The sequence below is a fragment of the Gastrolobium bilobum genome, unplaced genomic scaffold (genome assembly GCF_033153095.1).
Source record: "Gastrolobium bilobum isolate Gb01-03AN ecotype WA unplaced genomic scaffold, APGP_CSIRO_Gbil_v1 utg5188, whole genome shotgun sequence".
NCBI lineage: Eukaryota > Viridiplantae > Streptophyta > Magnoliopsida > Fabales > Fabaceae > Gastrolobium > Gastrolobium bilobum.
This window is the reverse complement of record NW_026899969.1, coordinates 739,029-765,877: the sequence shown is the minus strand read 5'-3', so window position 1 is coordinate 765,877 and position 26,849 is coordinate 739,029. Positions and strand designations below refer to the sequence as shown.

The following is a 26,849-nucleotide window of genomic DNA, read 5'->3' as shown; positions in this document are numbered from 1 at the left end:
CCTCACTTACTCAATTTATATTGCCAACTGAACTACATTTATTGGGTTAAGATTAAATTCTTTAGAAAAAAAAAGGAAATGAAGGTTATAATGAGAGGTTAAAATAATTCAATAAAAAAAAAAAAAAAAACTGCAGATGTAGATATTCTCCGAGTACCAACACTTCCATAATGATTTTTTCATAATGTAAAGAGTAGACCATGATTAATGAGCTATTTAAAAATTAAAATTCATAGGAAATTAAAATTCGAACCATCTTTGATCGAAAATCACCAGAAGTCATTACATGTTTCACAGTGAAAAAGACTGAAATCACAATGGCTTAAGAAGTCGTTTGGAGGATTTTTTTTTTTTAAGTTAAAAGTTATTTGGTGATTATATAAGGGGCTTTAATTTTTCTAAAGTGAATGTAAATAAGTTATCTACATTCGCTCTCAAAATAATGTCATTTTGAGTTGAAAAATTAAAAAATTATAATGAAAAAGACTATTATAATGCTGAAATAAATTATAATTACAAAAATACTTTGATTTCGTCTCAAAACGACGTTGTTTTGGGTCAATGTAGAAAAATTATCTACATTGACTATAGAAAAAGCGAACTCTATATAAAATAGGGAAAAATATTTGTCCTTTAAATAATATAACTTTGTGTCATTTTAGATCTTAACCGTTGATTTCCGTCAATCAACGGTTAGAATTTATTGGGTTTTATTATGAATTACTAATTAATTAATAATTTTGATCAATAAATCTTAACCGTTGATTAATGAAATCAACGGTTAGAATATAAAACGACACAAAGTTATATCCGTTAAAATATAAAACGACACAAAGTTATATCCGTTAAAAGGAGAAACGTTTTTCCCTTAAAATTATTATTATGGTTTTGAAGGGAAGAGATGGAATAATTTGTTATTAGAATAAATTATTAAGATAAAGAGAAAAATTTATAAAAACAAGTTTAAAACAAGAGTAAGACTGAAAAATAAATATAAACAATAAAACTATCAAATTGAGTCCTATTGTGGACACTACCAAAATTTCATTACATATGAATGAAGAAATAAAGCTGTACAAATAATGTTCTGCTCGAAGCATGCAACAATGCAAATATAAAGGATGAAAAAATGAATAATCCGAATAACTGTCTTATTGGGGGGAAAAATGTGGCTTAATCTGAGATAGAAAATGGCTATTCACTTTTTTCATCAAACATGAAACAGGGAACTCAAGTATATGAACCTTTTGTTGATAAAGGATTATCACAGGACTGCAGCTTGTCCATTAATACTCATCAGGGAGAGACAGGAAGAGGAATAATCTGAAGGAGTCTCAAGGTCAGGACAGGGTTTGGGGAGAACAGAGTCTGAAAATCCAGAGACATTTGAGCATTCCCAAGTAATGGGAGAAACATAATTTAAAGAAAAGGTTATATTGGAAAGGCATATATTAGTGAAGGGAGATTCTTGTAGTCCAGCAAAGCTTCCAGCAACAGTGATGTTTGTGGCAGTCATGTCTTGCAAAATAATGTGATCCAAAAGTGGGAGAGCATTTGGATCAAATTTGTCATCAGGATGAGACCCACAAGCACCTTTGGCTGAGATTGCTGTGTAGATATTCTCCATTTCTATGTCTGATATAACAATATCCTTCATATAACCACCTCTTCCCTTGGCTGTTCTGAACTCGATGCCACTTTTTGAGTTGTAAAGATGAGCATGCTCCACAAGAACATTTGAAATGCCACCAGACATGTCACTGCCAAATGCAATAGTAGATCCAGAAGATGCTTGAAGATGCACCCTTCTGATATGTACATTCTCAGTGGGCCTTCCATAAGCAATGCCATACTCATCCCAGCCACTTTTGAGGGCAATTGCATCATAGCCCATGGCAATGATACAATCCTCTATACAAACATGATCAGAAGAATCTGAAAACATTAAGCGCACCAGAATTAGCTAAGTGAACTTTTATAAAGTTTAATATATATAAGCTATTGAAATTTGTGAGAAAAGGTTTTTCTCACAAAGAGGACCAAATACAAAAGTTCATAAGAATATGTTACAAACCTGGTACTATCCCAACAGTATATGGGGATTCTGGAGGAGCAGAGATTGAAATGTTTTGAATTTGTACATTGCTGTATGGCAATACATATAACCAAATGAATATCCCTTTTTCTTTCAAAATTCGTATAACTTAATGTTTAGAAGAAGCACAGAACATACCTGCAATAAACTGGGTGGATGCTATATGCAGGGGCGTTCAAGAATGTAAGATTTGAAACTACCACATAATTAGATGCCACTAATTCAATCAGATGAGGACGGCTGTAGTTCAGGGAATGAGAGCCAAACAATTCCCACCAAGCCAATCCCATGCCATCAATGGTTCCATTATTACCTAGTAATGTACATAAAGAAAGATATGAAAGTTGAAGCCAGTAACATACCCATGATACGAGGAAAATTGAAGGAAGAACTGCTGGTAAGAAGAACAAAAAACCTGTTATGACCACATCATGTAACATGTATCCATTTATCAAGCTCTGATATCTTCCCCCAGGAACTTCGATTCCTCGGCCATAAGAAGGCAAGGGATCAACAACTTCCCAGTGAAATGGATCCTAACAAAGAGTAATGGCATGTTAAAAAACAAAGTCTAAGAAAAACCACCCGTGTAAGAGTAACCCCTAGGTTGGAATATGTTACATTTATATGTACTAACTCTTATCTACTTAAAAAAATGTACTACCTCTATACAAAAGATCAGCAAAAAGACAATAATCAAAAGCCAGTGAAAAAGAAGAAGCAAAAGGTAAAATACCTGAGATCCAATAATGACAGCACCTTTTTCCAAAAAGAGGGTAAGGTGGCTAGTAAGATTGAAACTTTGAGTGAGCCATGTACCCGGTGGTACATATAGCTGAGCTCCGCCCTTGTCAGCAAATGACTTGAGATAGAAGACAGCATTCTGGAATGCAATAGTGTTCAATGTTTTACCATCCCCAACTGCACCAAACTCCAAAATGGAGACACTGTGTGGTCTTGGTTTTAGTGTCCCATTAAATTCACATTGCCAACCACCACCATCACCATTTACTCTTACTTCGTTGTTGCTCAAAGCCAGCAGCAAAAACAACAACACCTGAACAAGGATTTTTTTTTTTTTTTTTTAAAAAAATCCACTGATTCTCATAAGATACCCTACAAATATTAATAATAAATTACAGATTCGTAGGATTATATCTTAGATTGAGTGAAGCCAAATACAGATAAGGAATCTTCTTTTCTGAGCAAATAATTCACTTCAAATAACTCATAAGCATTTATAATTAGAATGTGCAGAAAGTTAAAGAGATTCAATGCAAAAACCAATGAAATAAGCCAACAATCAGAGCACAATGCTCATCTTTCATCCATAACGATGAATGTAACACCAGGCATTAATGAATTGAAAACAATTGAGAAAGACTTGGAACAGAATAACAGATTAGATATCAAGTCAAGAGACTTATTATATATAGCAGTTTGAGTATAGAAGCCACTAAGAACATTAAAGAGCGCCAATTCAAAAGATTCAGATCATATAGAAATTTTCATTGAAGAAAGAACAAGAGCAAACCCGAATAGAATAAAATACGTAGCAGATGACCCATATCAATGGAACACATATAAGTTAACTCAAAACATCTACAAACCAAGCAAAGATTTAAACTTGATATCAAATTTCACTCACAGTTATCAACTCAAAAGCAATATAAAACAATAAAACTAGAACATCAAGCAGAGAAACGTACGTACTAGCATGTTATTGGGTCAAAGTCTCTGGCAACAGTGAACAAGGGATAGAGGCAGTGCCCAAGCACCAGCAAAAAAAAAAAAAAATGCAGGGGCGGAGAGAGAATATTGAATGTGTGGAAGAAGGAGGAGGGAGAGGGAAGGACAGAGACAGCTTTATGCAATTTAGTGATTATTATAAGCATTAATCATATAAATGACAGAATAGGAGAGGATTAATGATCCGTTCACACCTGACATCTCATACATATTTGGTAACAAAATTTGTATAAATTAAGAAATGAGAATCAGAAATGTAATGTTATAATCAAAATGACAGCTTTTTCATGAACAATCATGATAATGATGATTTATCATTGTCATCTTTATATATATATAAAAAAATCTTTTACTAATGAAATAAGAGATTTCTCTTGTTATATATTATAAAATTTGTACTAATTTAATTATCTATTGTTAAAAATTTAACTAAAATAAAAAATATTATTAATCTACTTCGGTGAAACAATAAAGAATTCAATTTTATAAATATTTATATTCCTTTAAAAATAGATAAGTTCTCCAGTGAAAATTAAAAATAAAAAAATTAAATTTGGTTTTGTATGAAACGACAAACTACTACATATTACAGTGTTAAAAAAAATTATATATATCATTAATATTTTCATACATAGATTGAACACGTAGGTGGTGGGGAATAAGAAAGAGAATAATAATGTATAGTACATGTGGGATGGACAGAACAGAAGGAAGAATGGACCCACATCAATGATGGCAAATATGCTAGCCTGGCATGCCGTCAATCAATTCACGTACACTATAAATAAGTGTTGTTAGTTATCCTACAAGTTTGTTTTTAATATATAAATTAAGAGGTTTGAATTTATCATTTAACATAATACAATAAATTTTTTTACACACACAATATTTTATGGGGTTCTCAATTTTTGAAGAAAAAAAATACTACGGTACGCAAAACAAATCTTTATAACATTACATAATCACTTTACCTAAACTCTTATAAAACTCATAAACCAATATGCATAACATATTTGAATATGCTTTTTCCAGTAATTTAATTTTATGGACGATTAGTCATTAATGTATACAATTTATTTGATATTAATGATTATGGTATTTTTCATATGGGGTTATAATGGAATAATTTTTATTACATGTTGATATGAATCTTATATGAATCTTTTTATACTATATAAATCGGGAGAGGTTATACTTACTGCTTATTTTTCTTACTACTTATTACTACTAATCTTAACCGCTGATTTCCGTCAATCTAACGATTGTAATTTATGAGGTCATACTTATTAATTAATTTGTAATAAATTATAACTGTTAGATTGACGGAAATCAACGGTTAAGATTTAGTAGTAACAAGTAGTAAGAAAAATAGGTAGTAAATATAACATTTTTCATATAAATCATTTTTATTACACTATATAAATCAAGCTACTTGAGATAATTTTATCTCCGACTCTTAAATCATAACCGCACAAAAATAGATCAATAGTGATAAAGGAATAGAGAGAAAAAGAGAATCATAATCATTCAAAGGTAAATCAATTAATATAAGAAAATAAATATTTGGAATGATCAGAGATAAAATTATCTCAAATTGAAGGAGAAATATTTTTTCTTTATATGCTAAAGATTGTAAAATATATAAAAATAAATTTTGAAGGAAATATGAATAGTATTCTTGAAATAATATTTTCAATCACCTTCGAAATCAATTTTATCATTAATTTTTTCCTATAATAACCATTATTCTAATTTATTTCCTTTTTCTTATAATATTTCTTTCCGTATAAAATATAATATCAAATCTTTTATATTTATAGCCTTGTATTACATGTGTAAAATACTAAAAAAGGAAATATAAATAAAATAATTTCTCATTTTTTTTCTTTATCTATATTTTAATATTTTATAAATTAGTGCAGCTTTTTTTGGGATTCTTGCAACTTTATCAAATACCGCAAAAATTATAATAACAAAGATCAAAATTAGATTTAAATTTTAAATATTGGTAATGAGTATTAATGACGGATAATAACTCCGAAAAATGTCACTTGGTGGTTCCCAAAACTGTTTACTATAAATAAATAACATTGTATTTTGTATGACAAAATACAAAATACCAACTATTTATTTATTTTCCCTTAATAACTTAAGCAATGCTTGATGCACACAGTTGTGCGCATACACATTTACGTTTTTTATTGAGCAATGCTTACGTTTTAGTATGTTATGTTTGTACACAAAGCATAGTCCATGTTCCTGGTAGCTCTTTAGTCTAGCGACATCAATAACCAATTCAACTTAATTAGTGAAAGATCACCAAACAAATAATATTTTATTTTATTTTATTTTTTAAAAAAAGAAAAAATAACAATTTAACGTCAAAACGTATAAAAAATAGGTTCTCAATAAATAATAATTCATATTTAAAATTTAACAACTACCATATTTTATATGATTTTTTCTTTGGTAGAATATTTTATATGATGTTAAATAACCTTAAAACGTTTAAAAATTTAAAAACTAATTGATTATAAATTAATCTAAATACTTTAAATAAAACAAAAGCTTCCTTAAAAATTAAAATAAAAATAAAAATAAAATATTATGATATAGTTATTAAAAATAAAAAATAATCTTAAAAACTTCAAAATGAACATGTAAGTACAAATGCACAATTCTAAATTAATTTTAGGTGCATTACAATTGAAGATTCTTTACAACTAATAAATAAAGAGATTTTCTAAATTGTAACCTTTTTATTTAGTGAAATAAAATTTACACTTATTTTTCTAATCATGTGTTAATTATATTATATTATATTATTTGTTTAAATTTTATTAAATTATATCATTTTAAATATGAATAAATTCATTAAAATATTATAAATTTTAATTCACGTTTAAAAAGGATTTTAATGTCATACAACAACATCCCATGTGTGATGAATCTGTGTTCAAAATTAATCAAACACAAAGAACATGATTAAAAGAACTCACAAAATGATAAATAAGATGATCAATGGTAGTAATAGTATGATCCGAACCTCACAGAAGTTATATCTTTAAGACGATTTGCTCCCTATACTGGTATCGAAGCAAACCGGACAATTGATAAAATGAATCTTGTCACTAGCACAACGATACTTCCGAACTAGATCCCTACAACTGAACGCTTGAAAGGATTCCGAGTGGTTTGGCAAAATTACGACAAGGGATCAGAAAATCGAAGAGAAAACAATACTAGCAAATCATCGTGTGACGTCCAAAATGGCACTGGAAAATAAAATAGCGAACTCCTCTGTTTCAGTTCAACTGGGAAAGATACGTTAAAGGCATTATGGACAAAAATATTTTAATAAAAATTTAATTCCCCCATGTGCACGGGACAGGGAACCATGCTTCTACATTTCACAAAATTCTAACGTGTTATTTTCGATACTCCTCCGATACTTCAACAACACGCATGTAGAGACTCAAAAAAAGTTTAAAGATTGTGTTGCATCTTTAATTCTAACTATTTGATAAAAAAATCTTATGAATATTTAATTTAAAAACCGTTTAACTAGTTATATTTAAAAAGTTTAAATTCTATTTAAAATTTAATTCAGTTACCATAAAATGGAACAATCTCTCTTTATTCTATTTTTTATTAAAAAGTATAATTCATTTTTTATTACTCAAATATTATAATTCACACCTCTTATTACCTGATTTGAATTTAGCATGCCGTTCAAATATATATATATATATATATATATATATATATATATATTATATTATTATATTTTATTTATTTATTTATTTATTGCATCATTACATGTCTACGTATAAGCCATTTATCTATAATTTAAAAGAACCCTTAAGCTTCTATTGTATTTGTGGAGTATCTACAATTTAGATTATAACAAACAAAAAATTAAGAATTTGCTTAGTGAAACAAGTAAATTATAATAATACTAACAAAAAAATAAGAGAAACCGAAAAATAAAAAATTCATTAAAAGTGAAGATCTTAAGTATGAATTATATTATTTTAGTTTATTTTTCAAGATTTTGAGTATTTTATTTTAAATAAATTAAAATTAATTCTTATTCTGAATTTTCTCAATCCATATATATAGGGATAGAATCAACTTATATTGGTGTAAGAATAATAAGTCTTACATTAAATTTTGAGTTCCATGAATCTAACGGTTATAATTTATTGTAATTATTAATTAATTAATAAATGTGATCCAATAAGTTATAATTGTTAGATTAATAAAAATAAACGATTAAGATTTGATGTAAGACTTATTATTCTTATATTGGTATAAATTGACAATGTCATATATATATATGTGTGTGTGTGTGTGGGGGGGATGATCTTTTAACTCCAGTGTAAAACTTAGAGGTTTTACTCTTCATCTTAATCGTTAATTTCCGTCCATCTAACAGATATAGTTTATTGAGATATAACAATTAATTTCAAATAAATTACAACAGTTAAATAGATAAAAATCAACATCCGAGACGAAGAGTAAGATTTCTAAATATTATACCGGGGTCAAAAGGTCATTCCTCATATATATATATATATATGGCAAAAGTATTTCTACAGCAACTTTAGATAAGCTTATCTACAGCTGCCATTTTTAACTATATTCTCCCGGGAGAATATAGTTATAACGTTAAAGTTGCTCTTTTTTCTCTCTCCTCGTTTACTTTTCAGAACTTTTTTGCTGACGTGGAGAGAGAGAGAAAAGAGCAACTTTAACGTTATAATTATATTCTCCCGGGAGAATATAGTTAAAAATGGCAGCTATAGATAAGCTTATCTAAAGTGGCTGTAGAAATGTTTATCCCTATATATATATAAATAGGGATAAACATTTCTACAGCCACTTTAGATAAGGTTATCTACAACTATCATTTATAACTAAACTATGTACTCCCGAGAGTACATAGTTATCATTAAAGTTGTTTTTTTTTTCTCTCATCAGTCACTTTTCAGAACATGTCTATTGACGTGGAGAGAGGAAAAAAAATAATTTTAATGTTATAATGATGTACTCCTGTGAATACATATTTCTACAGCCACTCTAGATAAGGTTATCTACAGCTACCCTTTTTTAACTAAGTCTGATCAGTAAAACATAGTTATAATAATAAAGTTCTTTCTTTTTCTCTATTCAGACATTGTCGGCTGACGTGGCGGAGATAAAAAATGCAATTTTTATGTCTTACTGTTCAAACTTGATTAAGAACCTGTCTGGATTCTCTCTTTTTTAAACTAGAAGCTACTTATAAGCTAAAGCTAAAAAAAGCTTAAAAAAAAGTTAAAAGCTGTTTGGTAATTACATAAAAATTTTAGCTTAAAAATTACATAAAAACACATATTTCAAAAAATTATCTCTCTCTATCTTTATAACTCTTCATTAAAAAAAAGTATACAATTCAAGAAAGGCATATAAGAGCTTTAAAAAAAGCTCCTCCTAGAAGCTTTTAGCTTTCAACTTTTTTCTTTATTATAAAAAAAGTTTTTTATTATAAAAGTTTTTCTCAAAACCTGTTTGGCGTATCTTATGTTTATAAGTAGCTTATAGCTTAAAAAAGAGAGGTTCCAAACATGCACTAAAAAGGGTAGCTGTATGGGTTAAACATTTCTACAGCCACTTTAAATAAGGTTGTTTACGGCTATCCTTGTTAACTAAGTCTGATCAGTGAGACATAAAAATTGCATTTTCTCTCTCCGCCACGTGAGCCGACAATGTCTGAGTAGAGAGAAAAAAACAGTTTTATTATTATAAACAACCAATTCAACCCAAAAGTTTAAGCTGTTGGGTGAAGCTACATTAATGGTTTTATATATCTCAACCCGCCCCCTCATACGAGAGTTCACTGGGCTTTAAGGATGGACAATGCACAAGCCCACCTACCTGTGCGAACAAAGAAATTCCACTTGAAAGAAAGTGGGGGGCGAGGATTGAACCCGGGACACGAGGCTCTGATACTATGTAAAGAACCAATTCAACCCAAAAACTTAAGCTGTTGGGTGAAATTACATTAATAATTTTATATATCTCAACAATTATTATAACTATGTCTTATCTGTCAAATTTAGTTAAAAAGATATAAATGTAAATAATATTATCTAAAATAGCTATATGTATAGAGGTAGGATCATTTGATACCAGTATCAAATTTGAAATTTGAAACCTTATCTGAGAGCCGTTAGATTAAAAAAGATCAATGGCTCTGATTTGTGAGTATGTGATACCATTGATCTTTTTTGATCTAACGGCTCTCAAATAAGGTGTCAAATTTCAAATTTAACACTGGTGTCAAATGATCCTACCTCATATATATATATATATATATATATATATATATATATATAATTCGCCAATATATGTGGCTAAGAGGGGAACAGCGTCCACAGCTCACCACATTCTCCACTTTCTCCTTCACTAAAGAGATATATATAGGGACCAAAACTTTTAAATGAAAAATGGGGAAAAAAGAATAAAAAAGGAGCAAATAATTCCCAATCATACAGTGCTAAAAGTCTTGGACTTATCATTTTCCCGTTCATATTTGAATTCCACATAACTATTCTCGACATCTTATTAGACCATACCAGAAGGCATATTGATATCTTTGTTGCCAAAGATTGCTCATGTGGTTGTGGGGGTAGTTATTTGAATAGCGCAGCACCTAACCTAGCTGCCATGTCCCAATTATTAGCCACTGCCCAAACTAAAGTCTTCATTAAGCACTAGTTTGGTGTTGAATACTTACTATAAGTAGGTAGCTCTTCAAAGTTAACGAAGACATTCTTCCCCCAACCTGCCTCAACCGAATTTACTTTTATTTTACATTTTTGTTCCCAACGAAAAGATTGAAGTTCAGTTCTTTGCATGATTACTGACCTTGCTGTAGTGATCAAATTAATGGGTGTCACGCACGTAGTCCAAGGGTTCTTAATTAGTCCTTGTGGGATGTATAAGCATTCAACATTTTGCCAAGCATTAATCTAAAAAATTGTTCGATATATATTTAAAAATTATATAAAAAATTAACCTTATTAAATAGATTAAATTATTGGGATTATTGACATCTCATTTGATATGAACTTTATAATGTGCAAATCTCAAAAGTTTTATTTTTAATTTTATGATGACTAAAAATAAAAATAAATTTCTTACAAAAATCATTACTTTTATACTCAAAAGCAGTGTTTTAAAACTCGGACAGGTCATCGAACCGGTCGAGATATTGGGTCATTGGTTCAACCGGGTTGAACCAGTTTTACTGTTCCCATATTAAAAATATAAAAATATTACTTATATTAATAAAAATTCACATAAGAAAACTATCTATGAGCTTCAAAAAATAAATTGGTTTTCAATGATAGCAAATATTATATACTTCTAAGCTTCTAGCTCTAGACCGTTGAGATGAGATCATGAGACCATCAATGTTTATCACCACTTAACTTCATGAGATCATTATAAGATGCAACTAAATTACATAAACGAACTACACTAATCTAAAATACCTTATTATTTCCAACTTACTTTTAATCATAAAATATGAATATGATTTAATTCAAGAGTTCTTATCAACAACAACAAAAATTTACCAAAAAAAAAAGAAAAGGAAAAACTGGTTTAACCCGAGTCAACCGGTCCGCCGGGTTTCGGCCGGATCAACCGGTCCAATTCGGACTGACTACATAATCGGTCTAACTACCCGCTCGAACCGGGGAACTCATCGGGTCACCGAGTCCCGGGTCGAGCCGGATTTTAAAACACTGCTCAAAAGTATAACTCTACTATATTGGTCAATTAGTGTAATAGATAAAAAAAATTTATTTTTTGTACATACCTTCCTTCATTCTAATAAATTGCTCTTCAACGAGGGGTCTGATTTGATTACAAATCCATGCCCCATTGCCTCCCGTAAGTCTATTTATAAGTTGAAGAGCAAAACTCCAAACAAAGCTCAACCATATTTCTTCTGAATTAGAAAGATTTATCATCACAGCCTCAATTTCCAAAAGAGATTCATGTTGAAGAGAGCACGTCAATTCTACTAAGTGCTAGATGGAAGCAGCATGACCCCCCTAAAAAAGTCATTTTCTATCACAATTATGTGCATGTGCCGAGTATTCTTGGAATAAAAAACAAAAGACAAACACTTAATGCTGAGCTTTTTGTCCAAAAATAAAAATAAAAATCACATGCCATATACTACAAGTTAAACCTTATTCAGCCAATACAAAAATAAAGAAGACCATGCACGAAGCCAAAGCCGTCAACTACTACTGAAGCACAAGTACACTGGCCAGCAACATAAGATTGTTGTCGTAAGTTTTTTTGTTATCTTTATCACAATTGATACTGACCAGAGAGTTTCGGGAAAAGCAGTAGTCATCAGATGATGAAAGAAGAACAGACAGTGAAAAGGAGAAGTTTATTCGAGTCAAGCTTATATATTATACAAATTTTGAATCACCTGCTATTTAGGCAAAGAGGAACACGCATCACTGATCGATGTCACTTTTTCAAGTTTAGATTGGAATCTCTGTTCTGTTTTTTGTAGTAATCTCGCAAATACAATAGCTAGCCATATATTTTACATTTATATATATATATATATATATATATATATATATATATATATATATTTTACATTAAGTCATTGTACACTCACTAAACTTATATATATGGGTTTTATTATTCTCCTTCAACATAAGATAGGTATCTTATGTTGTAGAGATAAAATGGGTCGGTCCCACCATTACAAGAAAAAAGAAAAAAAAGAAAAAGATGAGGTGCAGAAATCGAAGTGAGAGAGTAGGAGAGAAGTAATCTTATGCAAAAGGAGAGTAATATTTTCCTATATATATATATATATATATATTTGGTTGGTGTTCAAGTCACCGCAAGCTCCGCTTCATAGATAGATATCTAAAGGCCATTCCAAAATTTATTTAAAGGGAAATATTCATGAATTTATTTTTTTATTTATAATTTATTTATTTTTATTATGTTTAACTTGTTATAATTAATTGTTTGTGGTCCCTATTAGTAAAAAAAAAAAAAACTATTTCTATTGTAATAACCAATCAACGAATTTCATTAGCCTCAGATGTTCAACGAATTTCTATAGTAAAAAACTATTTCTATAGCTACAAAAATCAATGATCTACCTCAGATCTCGCCAAAATCTACCAAGACTTAGAGACCAACAAAAACAATTTTTGGTACATGACATGCCCTCAACATTCAAGGCAAACATATCCAACATTTTGTTTGATTGAGCCTACAATTAATTTGGCTTTTGACTGGATCTACTTGCCGTTGATTACTCCACAAAATTGAGAGAGAACAATCTGGAATCTCAATGCTGTTGTTCCTTTCCACAATGCACTCCCACATGATCCGCTTTGCTGCCTCATTCATGCACCTAGTGATATTGGACGACATTCATGATATTACTGACACTAACTACGTCAGATCGATGCATACCACTGTCACAAGCATTTTCAAATCATTCAATTAGAAAATTAACAAAAACAGATTACAGATGCAATGTGTGCCCTTAGAAAAATGTTTAAAAAGCATTTTCCAGTTTTGAATATATAATTGATAATTCATGCCATTGGTAACTGGAACACAGTGAATAATTGAAGTAACAAATAAATTTGAACACAGTCATATCTTTTAACTAAAAAGCATTCCGTATACCATTATCAACAGATGCTGAAACTCCCCATCTCCCATCTATGGGCTCTATAACCTTAATAGAGCCGTCTGATAGTCCAACTGCAAATTGATTTAGCTCCTGCGGATGTGCTGCAACAACAAGGGGGTATACATTTTGGCTGGCACAAAACAAAACAAGGTTAAACATTATCACGTGCGAAACCGCAGTAAGCTCAGCTGAACATAAACAAAAAGTTCAACTTGCTCATTTGGTCAAATTATGAACAGCATGAAACACGAAGATTATGTAAACTTCTTAAGCATATTTTATAGTCAGCTCAGCTGAACATAAAACTAATTCACCAATTATCATCAATATGAAATATAAACTGAGTTTCTAAGTATATTTCAACTGAAAATTCTCAGCCTTGAGTTCAATAATAATGCAAAACTTTGAGTAGCACCACTTAAATAGTCATATTTAACGAGGATATTCACAATCACATGTTAATAATAATAAGAAACCAATTAAGCATAAAACACGTAGTGAAATCTTTTCAATACCTGTTTGATGATGTCTGATGTAGGTATGCAGACGAAGCTATACGACATCTTAGTCTCAGCCTGTCAGCATCAAATACTCCAATATTTCCATCAGTGAAAGCAACATAAACTAGTTGGCTATTGCAGGAATACGTTGCAGAGGATATGGAACCAGACAATCCATCTTGTGGAACCCACTAGAGTTCAAATATGCACAAGTTACAATTTTCATTCACCGTGAATGGAAAATGAAAAAGGGTTTTAATTATTAGTTATTATTTTGGAGAGACAGCAGCCACTTACCTGCTGAATCTCTTCCATTTTTGAAGGATCATATATGAATAGCCGTGAGTGTGATTCAAGGCATACAAGTAAGTGCACTTGATCAGAGTGGAAATAGACTCGAGTATCACCAACAGGCGCATTTCCATCTGGCAATTGGATTGATAGTGAGTCCTTCTCTTCCCAGGAATCAATGCTCCAAAAGAAAAGCTACAAAAATATCCATAAAAATATAGTCAAAATTTTTTTTCCCAGCTTTTCATGAAATTGCAAATTAAAAATGGTAGCTACAAAGAAGTATGAAATACTTTAATAGATAAGTAACTGAAGACAGAACTTCAATCATAGTTAAAAGCTGAAGCAATCACACAAAGCCGATAAAAATGATTACGGAAATCATGCTCAAACATACCTCAGCATCAGCAGACGATGAAACCAAGATATTCAGTTGAGTCGAAAAGGCTAAACCAGTAATGCGCTTCTGGTGACCTTTCAATATAGATTTGACCTTAAAGCAGAGCAGGTTACATCACAATATGATTCTTGAAACAGTTAAAAATTTGAGGGGGTGCTTAACTAATTACCTTGCCCGCTCTAGCATCGTATAAATGAATAGTTGCATCTTCCATTCCAATTGCAATGATGTTATTGTCTTTTGGGTGAAACGCAAGGAAGGTTGAAGAAGGGGGATGTGGAGGTGACATAAAACTTGCCACTCCCTATATTAGCATCAAGGGATACAGCTGAATAGAAGCATCTAGGGATGTCACGCACTATATTAGCATAAAAACTGCCTGGTTACCTTCAAAGTCGTCGTATTGAACAATGAAATTTTTCCTCCACAGGCAGACATGACGTAATGATCATTCTTTGAGAGTGCTATGCAGGGAACTGCTTCTTCAGAATTGTCTGGGACATCATTAGTCATGAGACGACCGCTCTTTGGTTGCCAGTGTTGGGGAACAACTCTAGCCGTGGCCTATAAAACCCATACAAAAGAAGAATCAGAATATTTAAATGAATTGTTGCAGTAGACAAACTAAAAGAAACACTTATAAATGGATATCAGGAATTCAGGATATGCATGCAAGCAACAAGGAAGATGTTTTCCATATATGTAGGTCTCTCTACGTATAATGTAAAGAACCAATTCAACCCAAAAGCTTAAGCTGTTAGGTGAAGGCCCATCAATAGTTTATATGCTTCTCTAACATGTAATCACCTTTCCACTGGAATTCTGTTCATTACGGCTCCATTTCCACAGCTTCTGAATCCCTTTTGCACCAAGAGCCAGAAGGCCATCCCCAGAATTGGTGTAAAGAAGACGAGCAACCTAGGGATATATGAGATTTTGTGATCCTAAAATTCTTGTTATAAAATAGGAATATAATACTTCAACATCCTTTTCAACATTGCCAATACCTTGTTAGTAGGGTCATTACTATCTGGCATAGTTAATGTTCTACAATGAACAGGATCAACTATTTCTACCAGTTCCCGAGCTTTGGATTTATCCGCTACATCGTCCAAACTTGTTTGCTTCTCTGTGCTTCTGGCCATAGAATCAACTCCACTCTGGAATAAATAACAAAATGAGTCAGTTGCAGACAAGATTGTCAAATAAACCAGAGGATGTCTAGGCAAATCTGCACCAGAAAACTATGAACACCTAACTTTACTTGACAAAGAAAGAGGAAGCACAATTTGTATGTTAGGTTCATACTAACATATTTGGTTAAAAACAAAAAGTTAAAAATCTTAAAATATGTGTCAATATCCATCTTTTATTGTTAATTTCATACAAGAATAGGCAGTGGCCCAGCGGTAGAGCTTCTGTCAATATGTGCTGATTGATATTGATAACTATTGAACCAATCAAGTTTTGAACTTTAATAAGACCAGATAAATGATATTTGGTAAGGCAGAAGATAGTCAAGATGAAGACTTAATGCAGATAAACCTTTGTATCAACTAGTGATTTAGATACTTCGTGAAACCGAGCTCCAATTTCTCTTGAGTACTTCATGCCATCAGTATCAGCAAGGACTTTCAAACCACCATTTGCAGTAGTAACAGCAAGCAGATTTCCTTCCTTGTTGAACCTCAAGCAAGGAAGACTCTGATACAGGGCGTCAACCATGTCAAACAATAAACTGCGAGCTGCATGAAAAGATGAAAAGTACAGACAATACTCACAGGAAGACCACCCTCAGCATCTATACTTGTCAAAACATTGATATTGTCCATATTCCAAAACTTTATCTGGTTATCTTCACCAACAGCCAAAAAACAATTCTTTGTTGTGTCAAATTGCACAACACCAGCAGATTTCTTTCGAAACCCAGAATATGTTCTCTTTAGAGCACCTTCTTTGTCGTTCCACTCAACTAGGAATGAATCTCCATCCTTACTTGTCCCACAGGAAAACAATCTAAAATAAGAAAGAACGGTTGCAACTCACATCACCACGCAAGAGTGTGAAAAATTCAACGAATAAAGAAACAAATAAGATTAGCTATATACATTTCCAGTATTATTACTCATTTCTTACCTACTTCCATCAGCGCTATAGAGCAGTTTGGTGCACCACTGTCCAGGAGCATCATAGTCAAGCCTAGAGCCCAAGTTATCATACAGCCAGGCCTTGATTTTCCCATCGACAGAAGTTGAAAATATAAACTGCATAAATACAATGTAAGAAAAAATTTGTCAACTATTCACAAGAAAGCAGTAACATCCAGGTATATGTAATCATCTTTCCAGAATTGACAATATAAAAAACATATGTAAAGTAACTAAGTATGGATAGGAAAAATGTTCATGCCAGGAAATTGGCTTGCTTCAACCTGCAGAGGGATTGCCAAATCCATTCCAATCCTTAACTTTTAAGATTAATATATTACTCAACACTTTCTTCTGTACCAAAATATTTACATTATAAAAGATCCTTTTGGTTTTATATATTTAGATTGAAAATCCCAATAATAATACAACATTGATCAGCTTGTTCAGAACCAAAAAAATCAACACTAGTCAAGGAAGATGCCTCAAAACATAGTCATGGGCTCATGGAAATAATACAAAGCCAACCAGGGGGTAGGCCACTTTTACCTGAATACCTTCCTTCTGATGGGGACAAACAGAATAAACTGGTGCTTCATGTCCTTCAAAATTGAAGAGCTTCCGTCCATTCAAATCCCACACCTGTCACACTCCTCAAACTTAGTAATTAACAATACCTTCGACTGGCTAGAAGCTGTTACAAATAGGAAACTTTTCAGTCACCTTTATTAACTTATCATCCCCACAAGTTATAATGCATAGTCGTTTGTCTGGACAAGAAAATGCCAAGTCATTAACACCACCGATATGAGCATCAATCTGTAACAGAGCAAAGACATCATTCACCCTCACGAAAAAAGAAAGAAAGAAAGGTCATCATTCACCAATCACAAAAACTAATCAGAAAACGATCTGAGCATGCCTCCAAATTCTGATGTAGATCATTAGGTCTTTGATAAGCATACAAATGAACCAAATGTTTTGTGAAAGCAACCCCTGAAAAGAAGGGATAGGTATTATAAACCATTATAATGCAACAAACTGAACCAAATTTCCTTATAGCACATACCAATAAAATTTCCATTTGGGCTCCATGAAACACGGTTGACAGCTATAGATGAATCCTTGGCAATTACAGCCTGTAAAAGAGTCCCAATCACTAAACTCATGAAAGATAATTCTGACACTTACCAAAAACCCTACACCTTACAAATAACCCTTATCCCACAATCTTCAATTATAGCACCTTATGTCAATTGTCTAAAGGTCAGTACTGCAAAAGGTAAGGCACCACTGCAGACAACCAAATTATTTTATGCAAGAAGTATTATTTGAAAAACATTCATCTTTTTGTTAATAAATTATTATTTTTTCTCTCCTCCCTTCCCCCCAATCTGTGAGGAAATAAAAAGATGATCAATGAATCATATAACTGTCAAAACAGTTCACTTTTCTGCTCTATTTGTCCATCTTTTCTTTTGAGCCTCTAGAAACACTGTTTACACTTAATTAGTTGAATAATGTTATGAACCTGAAAATAGACAGAACAAGCAGCAATATCCTTTATTTTGAAAGGCTTTGATGTCAGTTTCTCTTTCATCCCAGCTTCCCAGAGTGAAATTTCACCATTTCCGCAACCAACTGTTTCAGAAATGATTTTCTCAAATCAATATATAAAGACTAAACTTCTTAATAATACGAGAACATACCAGTCTATTTCAACCTACCGGCAAGTAAAGAATGAACGGAAGGATGAAAATCCATGCTTGTCACTGTTGATCCTTGATGTAACGTACAAACAACAGTTCTAGGAAGGTCATCAAGTGACAAAGAGGGTTGTTGGGGTTGAGCTGGATAAGTGACCTGCACAGATAGAAAGTAGTTGTCATTATAGCAATAGCAATTCAACTCCACGGAAAAGAAAACATGCAACAATACTGTGTAGGTACCTCCTCAACAGATTGTGATGGCCTCGAACGTTTTATTTGTTGTTCACGATTGATATTTTGATAATCCATCATTCCCAGAGTATTAGAAGGTATTCTTGAATGCCTCAAAACAGAGACTGCAAGAAATTGTAACAAGTGAAGTTGAGGATAGAGACACACATACATCCCAAGAATTAATAGTCCAGATGAATGAGAAAATAGACAATAGAAAGATTATACCGGTTCTTCAGTTGTTTCAACTTTTAGATAGGATGATGGAAAAAATAACAGTTAGAAAAACACTTGTGTATCTGCATACATATAAAGGAGTATCTTTCTTTGAAGGGGAAATTATCTACATATAATGAATAAATTATCCCATGCACTTAATTAAAGTTGTTGTTGTAAATAGTGTTGTAGAGGTCACACATTATGCACATATCTTTGTAAATGAAACCTCCTATGTGTAGTTGACACAAGGATTACAATCAATACCTCTTGGGTCTTGATATTCAACATGGTATCTAGAGCCTAACAAGAGAAATCTTAATCCACGTCTTTCAGGTGGATCCACTATTCGCTAAGTGAAATTTTTTTTGGAACTGTCACATTCATCAGTTTCTGGTTTTCGTCTATCGTCTACGGTCCTGTTCGATCACTGTCACTGTCCAGTACAACTATTGACCACCGTCTCGGATGACTTTTTCGGCGAGTTTTCCGACGAACCACCCACGGTTGTGATCGCCACGACGAGGCGATTCTCTCTGTCCAAAGCCCACCATAAGACTTTCCCTCACGCGCTCTCACACGCGTGAAACAGCAACACTCGTTCCGTTTGTTTCAGCGGTGCGTGGAGGCGTGTGAGCCACCGTCTCCACGCGCGACAACCACGGACAGGCTCACCATCTCCTTCCGTGTCTGGATCTGTCCTCACTTTGTGGTTTCAACTCTGTTATGGCCTCCCCACATAGCTTTTCCACCTTTGGTTACTGTTCACGCCCTTGTTTGTGCTTTTTGCCTTTGTTTTAGGTGACCTATGGCTGATTCTTCACTCCATGATGTATCCACAGGTTCTCAGAAGCATGACACACCAGTTTTCACTAATTATGTTAATGTGTTGCACGTGGACAAGTTGGATGGCTCCAATTTTGACTCTTGGGCTTCTATCTCAAACTTTGGCTTGATGGACAGGATTATGCTGAACATATCACTACTAAAGCTGTGTCTATTTCGATAGATGCGCGCCCTCAGTGGAGAAAGGTTGATACCTAGTTATGTAGCATCATCAAGTCTACCATCCACCCGTCATTGAAGCAGATCTTCTGTGCCCACGTCACTTGTGAGTCTGTTTGGCATCATGCCAAGACACTTTATCCCAACGACACTCAACGACTCTATGGTTTGTGGCAGAATTTGATGACTATTGTTGCTGCTCGACACTTTGATGTCTCTATGTCTACGTATTTGGGAAAAGTTCATGGTCTACTTCACGACTTCAATGGGCTTTTACCTCGTGTTGCAGAGCTTGCTAAGGAACTTGAGCAACGCAGCACCTTCTTCATGCTACTAGCTTTTTATTGCCCCCGGAGTGCTCTATCAACAGGGATCAGATCTTGGGTTCTATTATTGTTCCATCACTGGACTCTGCTTGGTCTACATTGCTTCAAATTCCACCTAAGTCTGCTATGGAGACTGCAGAATCTGCTCCCTCTTCAATTGATCCTTCTGCCCTTGTCTCCAAGGGTTCTGCACGTGGATGCAAACCCTCTAAGGGTCGCCCTCACTGCCCTCACTGCACTCATTGCAATAAGGCAGGCCGTACTATTGATCATTGTTGGGATCTTCACGGTCGCCCTCCTCGCCTAGCTAATGTTGCTCAAGTCACCTCTTCTGCCTCGGACTTTGCTTTGACTGCTGCACCACAGTCACCTCCGTCTATTCTCACTAACTTCTTGCAATGGCATGAGGAGAAGTGTGCTCTAGTTGGCCGGTACCACTGCCTCTGGTGTGCACACGGATAATTCCTTTGTTGGTTTTTCTCACTTGCCCTCTCTTTGTCCATGGATTCTCGATTTTGGTGCATCGACTATATTTCTGGTAATAAGTTTTTATTCACCTCTCTTTGTATGTTTGGTCCCCTGTCCAGTATCATACGGCTAATGGGTCGCTGGTTCAGTCCCAAGGGATTGGCACTGTTCTGTTTTTTCCTTCTATTCCCATTAAACATGTGCTTAAAGTCCTTAATTCTCCTTCGACGTCATTTCCATTAGACGCTTGACTCAATCTCTTAACTGTATTATTTCCTTCATTATAAAGTCTGTCATTTGGCAGGATCGGAGCTCTGGGAGGATTCTTGGCACCGAATTTGAGTCCAACGGCCTTTATCAGCTTTCCAATTCACTCCCGGTGTGCTCTGTTGTGGATTCTCCGCTTACTATCCATGCTCATTTGGGTCATCCAAGTCTTGCTAAAGTTCAGAAGATGGTCCCCACGTTTCTCTACTTTATCTAGTTTGTCTTGTGAATTATGTCAATTAGGGAAGCACACTCATAGTTCGTTTCCCGATCGTGTTAGTCGTCGGTCTTCATCGCCTTTTGCTTTAGTTCTTCAGATGTTTAGGGTCCTAGTCATACCTTTTCCACTATGGGATACAGATATTTTGTAACTTTTATTGATAATTATTCTCGATGTACTTGGTTATTTTTAATAAAAATCGACCTGAATTGTTTTCCATCTTTTTACCAGTTCTTTAATGAAATCCTTACTCAATTTGGTGTTTTCATTCGTATTTTGCGAAGTGATAATGCCTGTGAATATTTGTCTCATCAATTTCAAACCTTCTTTGCATCTCACGGCATCCTGCACTAGACATCATGTTCACACACCCCTCAAAAAAATGGGGTTGTTGAACGATGTTGTCCCCTCATGGTAATTTAATCTTTTAGACTGTACGCAAGAACCGTCACCTCATTGAAACTAATCGAACCCTTTTACTGCATGGTCATGTCCCCTTCCAGTATTGGGGAGATGTTGTCTTCACAGCTTGTTATCTCATTAATCGCATGCCCTCCTCCGTACTTGATAACCAGGTACCGCATTCAGTGCTATTTCCCCACCAACCGTTGTATCCACTGACTCCTCACGTCTTTGGTTCTATTTGTTTTGTCCATAATCTCAGTCCTGGTCTTGACAAGTTATCTGCTAAGTCACATAAATATATCTTCCTTGGTTACCCTCGGTCAAAAAGGGTTATCGTTATTACTCTCCCAGTCTTCGTCGTTACTTTGTCTCGACGAATTTTACCTTCTTTGACTCTATTGCATTCTTTGGCTCCGCCTCCCTTCCCAGTGACTCTGTTGATACTCAGCTATCTTTACTCTCTGTTTTAGTTCAATATATCCCTTCACCACCACCTCCTTTGGTTACGTCTTTAAATGTCCCAGCCCCAGGTTTATCATCGTCAGCCTCGTCCACCCATGCCCCAGGACCTGCCACTATTGATATTGAGGCTCCAATTGACTCACTTCCGTCGTCATCCCCTCCGGCAGCTCCGATCCCTCTGTCTGACATTGATCTACCTATTGCTCTCTGGAAAGGTACTCGTGATTCTCGTTCTCTGCCCAGGTATTTAGTAAATCTTCATTGACATCGTCTTTTTCCATCACATTTTGCTTGCCTCTCTTCGTTGTCTTCTGTATATGTTCCTAAGACTACAAGTGAGGCGTTATCTCATTCTGGATGGCGACAGGCCATGGTTGATGAGATGTGTGCACTTCAGAGAAGTAATACTTGGGATCTGGTTCCTCTTCTCTCTAGGAAGCCTGTTGTTGGTTGTCGATAGGATATACATGGTCAAAGTTGGTCTTGATGGTTGGGTGGACCGTCTCAAGGCCCGATTTTATACTCAGGTATTTGGCCTCGACTATGGAAACACATTCTTTCCAATGGCGAAAATGACTTCTGTTCACCTCTTTCTTACTATGGCGGCCATTTATTACTGACCTATATATCAGCCAGTGTTTTAAAACCCCGCCCGCTTCGGGGGCTGACCCCGCTGGATCACTGACCCCCTTCTCTGAGGGTTGAGGTTAGCAGTTAGACCCTTCTGCACGTTGACCCCTCTGACCCCCTAAACCCCTCACTGTGACTCCCGGGTCAGAGGGGGTCACTACATTTTAAAAAAAAAAAATTACACACGAAAAAACGTCGTTTGGTTTGTAAAAAAAAAAAAATCATTGCTGCATAGATCTAAAACTAGATCTGAAATTTGAATCTTCTTCTTCTCTTCCGATCTTCTCTCCCAGACCTAGATATAGTCTCCCTGACGGATCTCTTCCGCCGTCATGGTGGTTCCTCCTATCCTCTTCGGTCACTTCTCTCTCTCTCTCCTCTGTCGTGTTGGTTCTTCTTTCTCCGTCGATTAGTCGTGTCGTCGCCTCTCCTCTTCCACTCTCTTTTGGGTGAGAGATATCCTTTCACATGCTGTTGTAGATACGTGAGAAGGACAAGAAAGGCCTGATTTTGATGATATAAATTTTCATTAACTCCATTGGAATATGTATTTTATACTTTGATAATCTGATACTTTGATTAGCTTGTGTAATATTGACTTGTGAATGTAATTAGTTGAATTATGTTAAGTATATTTTGAATCTTTGATGATTGGAGGTTTGAATTTTTGAATTTTTCATATAAGATATATATTTATATTTTTTTAATGTATAAAATCGGGTCAACGAAGTGACCCCGTGACCCCCCGGTTGAACCCGTGACCCTTGAGCTTGCCCGAGTCGATGGTCGGGCCAAGTTTTTAAACACTGGTATCAGCTGGACATAAAGAATGTTTTCCTCCATGGTGATCTGCGGGAAGAGGTTTGTATGAAGCAACCTTCCGGGTTTGTTGCTCAGGAGTCTAACCTAGTCTGTCGTACCCGCAAATCCCTGTATGGTCTCAAACAGTCTCCCCGGGCCTTTGGAAGATATAGCATTGTTGTACAATAGTTTGGCATGACTCGGAGTGAGGCTGATCACTCGGTATTTTATAGACACTCTGATTCAGGTTCTACTTATTTGGTGGTATATGTTGATGATATTGTCATTACAGATAATGATCATCATGGCATAACTCAGGTAAAACGGCATCTCTACCATCATTTTCAGACAAAGGACCTTGGAAGTCTCCGATATTTCTTAGAGATAAAAGTGGTCCAATCAAAAGACGACATTGTACTATCACAGAGAAAATATGCTATAGACATTCTTGAGAAGACAGCTCTGTTGAATGCTAAGTTTGTCGATACCTCTATAGATCCAAATGTCAAGCTTTTGCCAAATCAGGGAAAGCTATTTTCAGATCCAGAAAGGTCTAGACGATTGGTTGGGAAACTAAGCTATCTCATAGTTACTCGACCAAACATCTCCTTTGCAGTCAGTGTAGTAAGCCAGTTCTTGAATTCTCCTTGTGAAGATCACTGGAATGCAGGGATCTGTATCCTAAGTAAATACATTAAAAAGTCTCATCTATGAAAACAAAGGTCATACCAGAGTTGTGGGATACTCAGATGCTGATTGGGCAGGTTCTCCCATTGATAGAAGATCCATCTCTGGGTATTGTGTATTCGTTGGAGATAACTTGGTTTCATAGAGAAGCAAGAAACAAAGTGTAGTTGCTAGATCAAGTGCTGAAGCATAATATCACTCCATGGCCACAACCATCTGTGAACTCATGTGGTTAAAACAACTACTAAAGGAACTCAAGTTTGGAGACACTGGCCTAACATCTCTTATTTGTGATAATCAAGTTGTTTTGTATATTGCTTCCAATTCAGTGTTTCATGAAAGGACTAAGCACATTGAAATAGACTGTCATTTCGTCAGAGAAAATGTCATCTCAGGAGATATAGTAATTAGTTTTGTCAACTCGAATGATTAACTAGCTGATGTATTCACTAAGTCTTTGAGAGGACCTAGGATAAATCGTATATGTAATAAGCTTGGTGCATATAATCTATATGCTCCAGCTTGAGGGGGAGTATTGTTGTAACTAGTGTTATAGAGGTCTCACATTATGTATATGTCTTTGTATCTCTCATTTGGTTTGATATATAAATGAAACCTCCTGTGTGTAGTTGACACAAGGATTATAATCAATACCTCTTGGGTCTTGATATTCAACAAAAGCCAAATAAGATTAATCTAGTAAAAAATCTGTAGGAGAGACTGTATGCACACTTTCTTTTCAGTTGTTTGATGATATACAACTCTTGACAATTGTATAATGTCTAATGAACATATATGTGAAGGATGCAACTGAAAATCTCTCAAGCAAAGAAACCCCCGTGCACCCCACAAAGACTCGGGTAAATAAGGCATTGCTCATCAGAACAAAAATGTAGAATACATAGTATGTATTATATTCCAATTCATAGCTTGGCAATAGTATATTGGAATATCAACAACTCAAAGCTGTCCTTATTATAGTTGATTTTTCCCAGCTATAGAACCAGATTTCATGACAAAAAAAAAAAAACTAATATACCTTGATTTGAGGGACCAGGCATTGATGAAGCAGCAGAGGCAGGTGTTTGAATACATGAGGAAGAATTTGCATTCGTTATCCATCCTGCTATAGTATTAACATGAGCAGCCGTTGGGGCTGGTTGAAATGGCTGCACATAAGGAACAAAAGAAATTATACGTAGGTAAAGATTAGAAAACTAACAGTGCTAGCACTGAACATTCAGACAAATAAACAAATTAAGGTCTTACTCCACCAAGTGGTGCATAAGATGATGAAGGCTTTGCAACAGCCGTGACAGGAAGAGTGACAGGAGTAGCTGGGGGTGAACAAGTGTGGTCAGTGAGTAGAGTTTTTATGTCCGGATTTGGCCTAGGGTTCATGCATAGCTGGTGCTGCCAATTAAAGCTAAATAGCAGACATGGATGAGAATTAACCAAGAAAGACATGATTAATAAAGTTAGAAATAATAAGAGATGCATATATAAAGATGGAAAGCAGTAAGTGAATGGAATAATTATCTTTATTCCATTAGACTTAAAAGTTGAGCATACACGTCTTACCTCTGATTAATCAGGGTTCGTAACCGTGAGGCCTCGAATGAAGGTAATATAAGCTTATCTCTAGTGAGGGGATTTCCTTCTATCAGTTTCTTAAGCTCTGAGAGCACCATGCTTCGAACTGATCTAGTATTACCATATTCTGACAACTGTTCATTTTCCCTGCATTTAATTAAAACCCACATTTTAAAAAATAAAACAAAAATACATCTATCAAAATTTGCAACTCGGTCAACAAAAACTAAACTACCTGAAGTTGTCAAGGGTTAAAAGCTGCGTAATTTCTTGGTATAATTCTTGGTTAATCGTTGAAAATTTTTTTAAATCTTTCACCAGAATGTCAAGAGCCTTCGGTTTGTCTTGGCTGAGCTCAAACAAGAAAATTTAAACAACAGAAGGAGAAAGAAAAATAGAAAATACTAATACTCATACAAGATACGCAAATAAGCATAAAAAGAAAAAAAGAAAAAGAAAAATTAAGATATGTATATATATATATATATATATATATATATATAACCTGTCGAGGGCTTCAAAATACTTCTGCTTCCTAATCTCAAAGAATGTTCTCGTGGAGTATCGATTGTCATGGAGTTTTATAAACCCACCGACGTACTTCTCAACCTCCTCCCACTCTCCATTCATGACTTTTTCTTCAAAATACTTCATATTGAAGAAGAAACCACATTCTTGCTCAAGCCTAAAATCCAATACAGCATAAGCACGTTCACAATTTACCATAATAAACATGCATAAACAAAAAAAGAGAATCAAGAAAGAAAAAAGAAGAAAAAAAAAGGGGGGGGGGGGGGGGGGGGGGGGGGAAGGGGGGCTTACTTATGCTGAGTTTCCTTGAACTTCTCATCCTCTAAATATTGAAGAATCAAGAAAATCAATTCCTTGTCCAAGGACGACGACAT

General features: G+C 34.3%; 2 protein-coding genes across 2 annotated transcripts; both read right to left on the bottom strand.

The window, feature by feature from the left end:
• Window positions 1-1,177: 1,177 nt before the first annotated feature.
• Window positions 1,178-13,318, bottom strand: LOC133294486 (probable polygalacturonase). The gene is made up of 6 exons (XM_061493166.1): window positions 13,187-13,318; window positions 2,832-3,152; window positions 2,511-2,631; window positions 2,234-2,408; window positions 2,075-2,145; window positions 1,178-1,935 (listed from the first exon to the last, which is right to left on the bottom strand). The coding sequence occupies exons 1-6, from the start codon at window positions 13,316-13,318 to the stop codon at window positions 1,265-1,267; spliced, it is 1,491 nt and encodes a 496-aa protein (XP_061349150.1). The 3' UTR covers window positions 1,178-1,264.
• LOC133294485 (topless-related protein 2) lies at window positions 12,958-26,849 on the bottom strand. Its single transcript, XM_061493165.1, has 25 exons — window positions 26,767-26,849; window positions 26,450-26,629; window positions 26,180-26,293; window positions 25,933-26,091; window positions 25,621-25,777; window positions 25,391-25,520; window positions 18,874-18,989; window positions 18,652-18,787; window positions 18,456-18,565; window positions 17,994-18,063; window positions 17,847-17,920; window positions 17,648-17,743; window positions 17,474-17,566; window positions 16,914-17,041; window positions 16,559-16,793; window positions 16,323-16,481; window positions 15,785-15,937; window positions 15,585-15,695; window positions 15,165-15,341; window positions 14,947-15,081; window positions 14,775-14,870; window positions 14,384-14,572; window positions 14,102-14,277; window positions 13,580-13,716; window positions 12,958-13,362 (listed from the first exon to the last, which is right to left on the bottom strand). Exons 1-25 carry the CDS (start codon window positions 26,847-26,849, stop codon window positions 13,340-13,342), a joined length of 3,237 nt encoding a protein of 1,078 aa, XP_061349149.1. The 3' UTR covers window positions 12,958-13,339.

Bases quoted from the DNA above. Each gene is read 5' to 3' on its own strand.
- LOC133294485 (XM_061493165.1), bottom strand. From the start codon at position 26,849: ATGTCGTCGTCCTTGGACAAGGAATTGATTTTCTTGATTCTTCAATAT. The intron at 17,042-17,473 runs GTAAAAGTGGCC...GTATTTATGCAG, and splicing joins ATCAGAAGGAAGGTATTCAG to TTTATATTTTCAACTTCTGT. The intron at 15,696-15,784 runs GTATTGGCAATG...ATATATCCCTAG, and splicing joins GTAATGACCCTACTAACAAG to GTTGCTCGTCTTCTTTACAC.
- LOC133294486 (XM_061493166.1), bottom strand. From the start codon at position 13,318: ATGTCGTCCAATATCACTAGGTGCATGAATGAGGCAGCAAAGCGGATC. The intron at 3,153-13,186 runs GTAGATCCAGTC...ATCCTTGTTCAG, and splicing joins TGTGGAGTAATCAACGGCAA to GTGTTGTTGTTTTTGCTGCT. The intron at 1,936-2,074 runs GTTTGTAACATA...TAATGTTTTCAG, and splicing joins TACTGTTGGGATAGTACCAG to ATTCTTCTGATCATGTTTGT.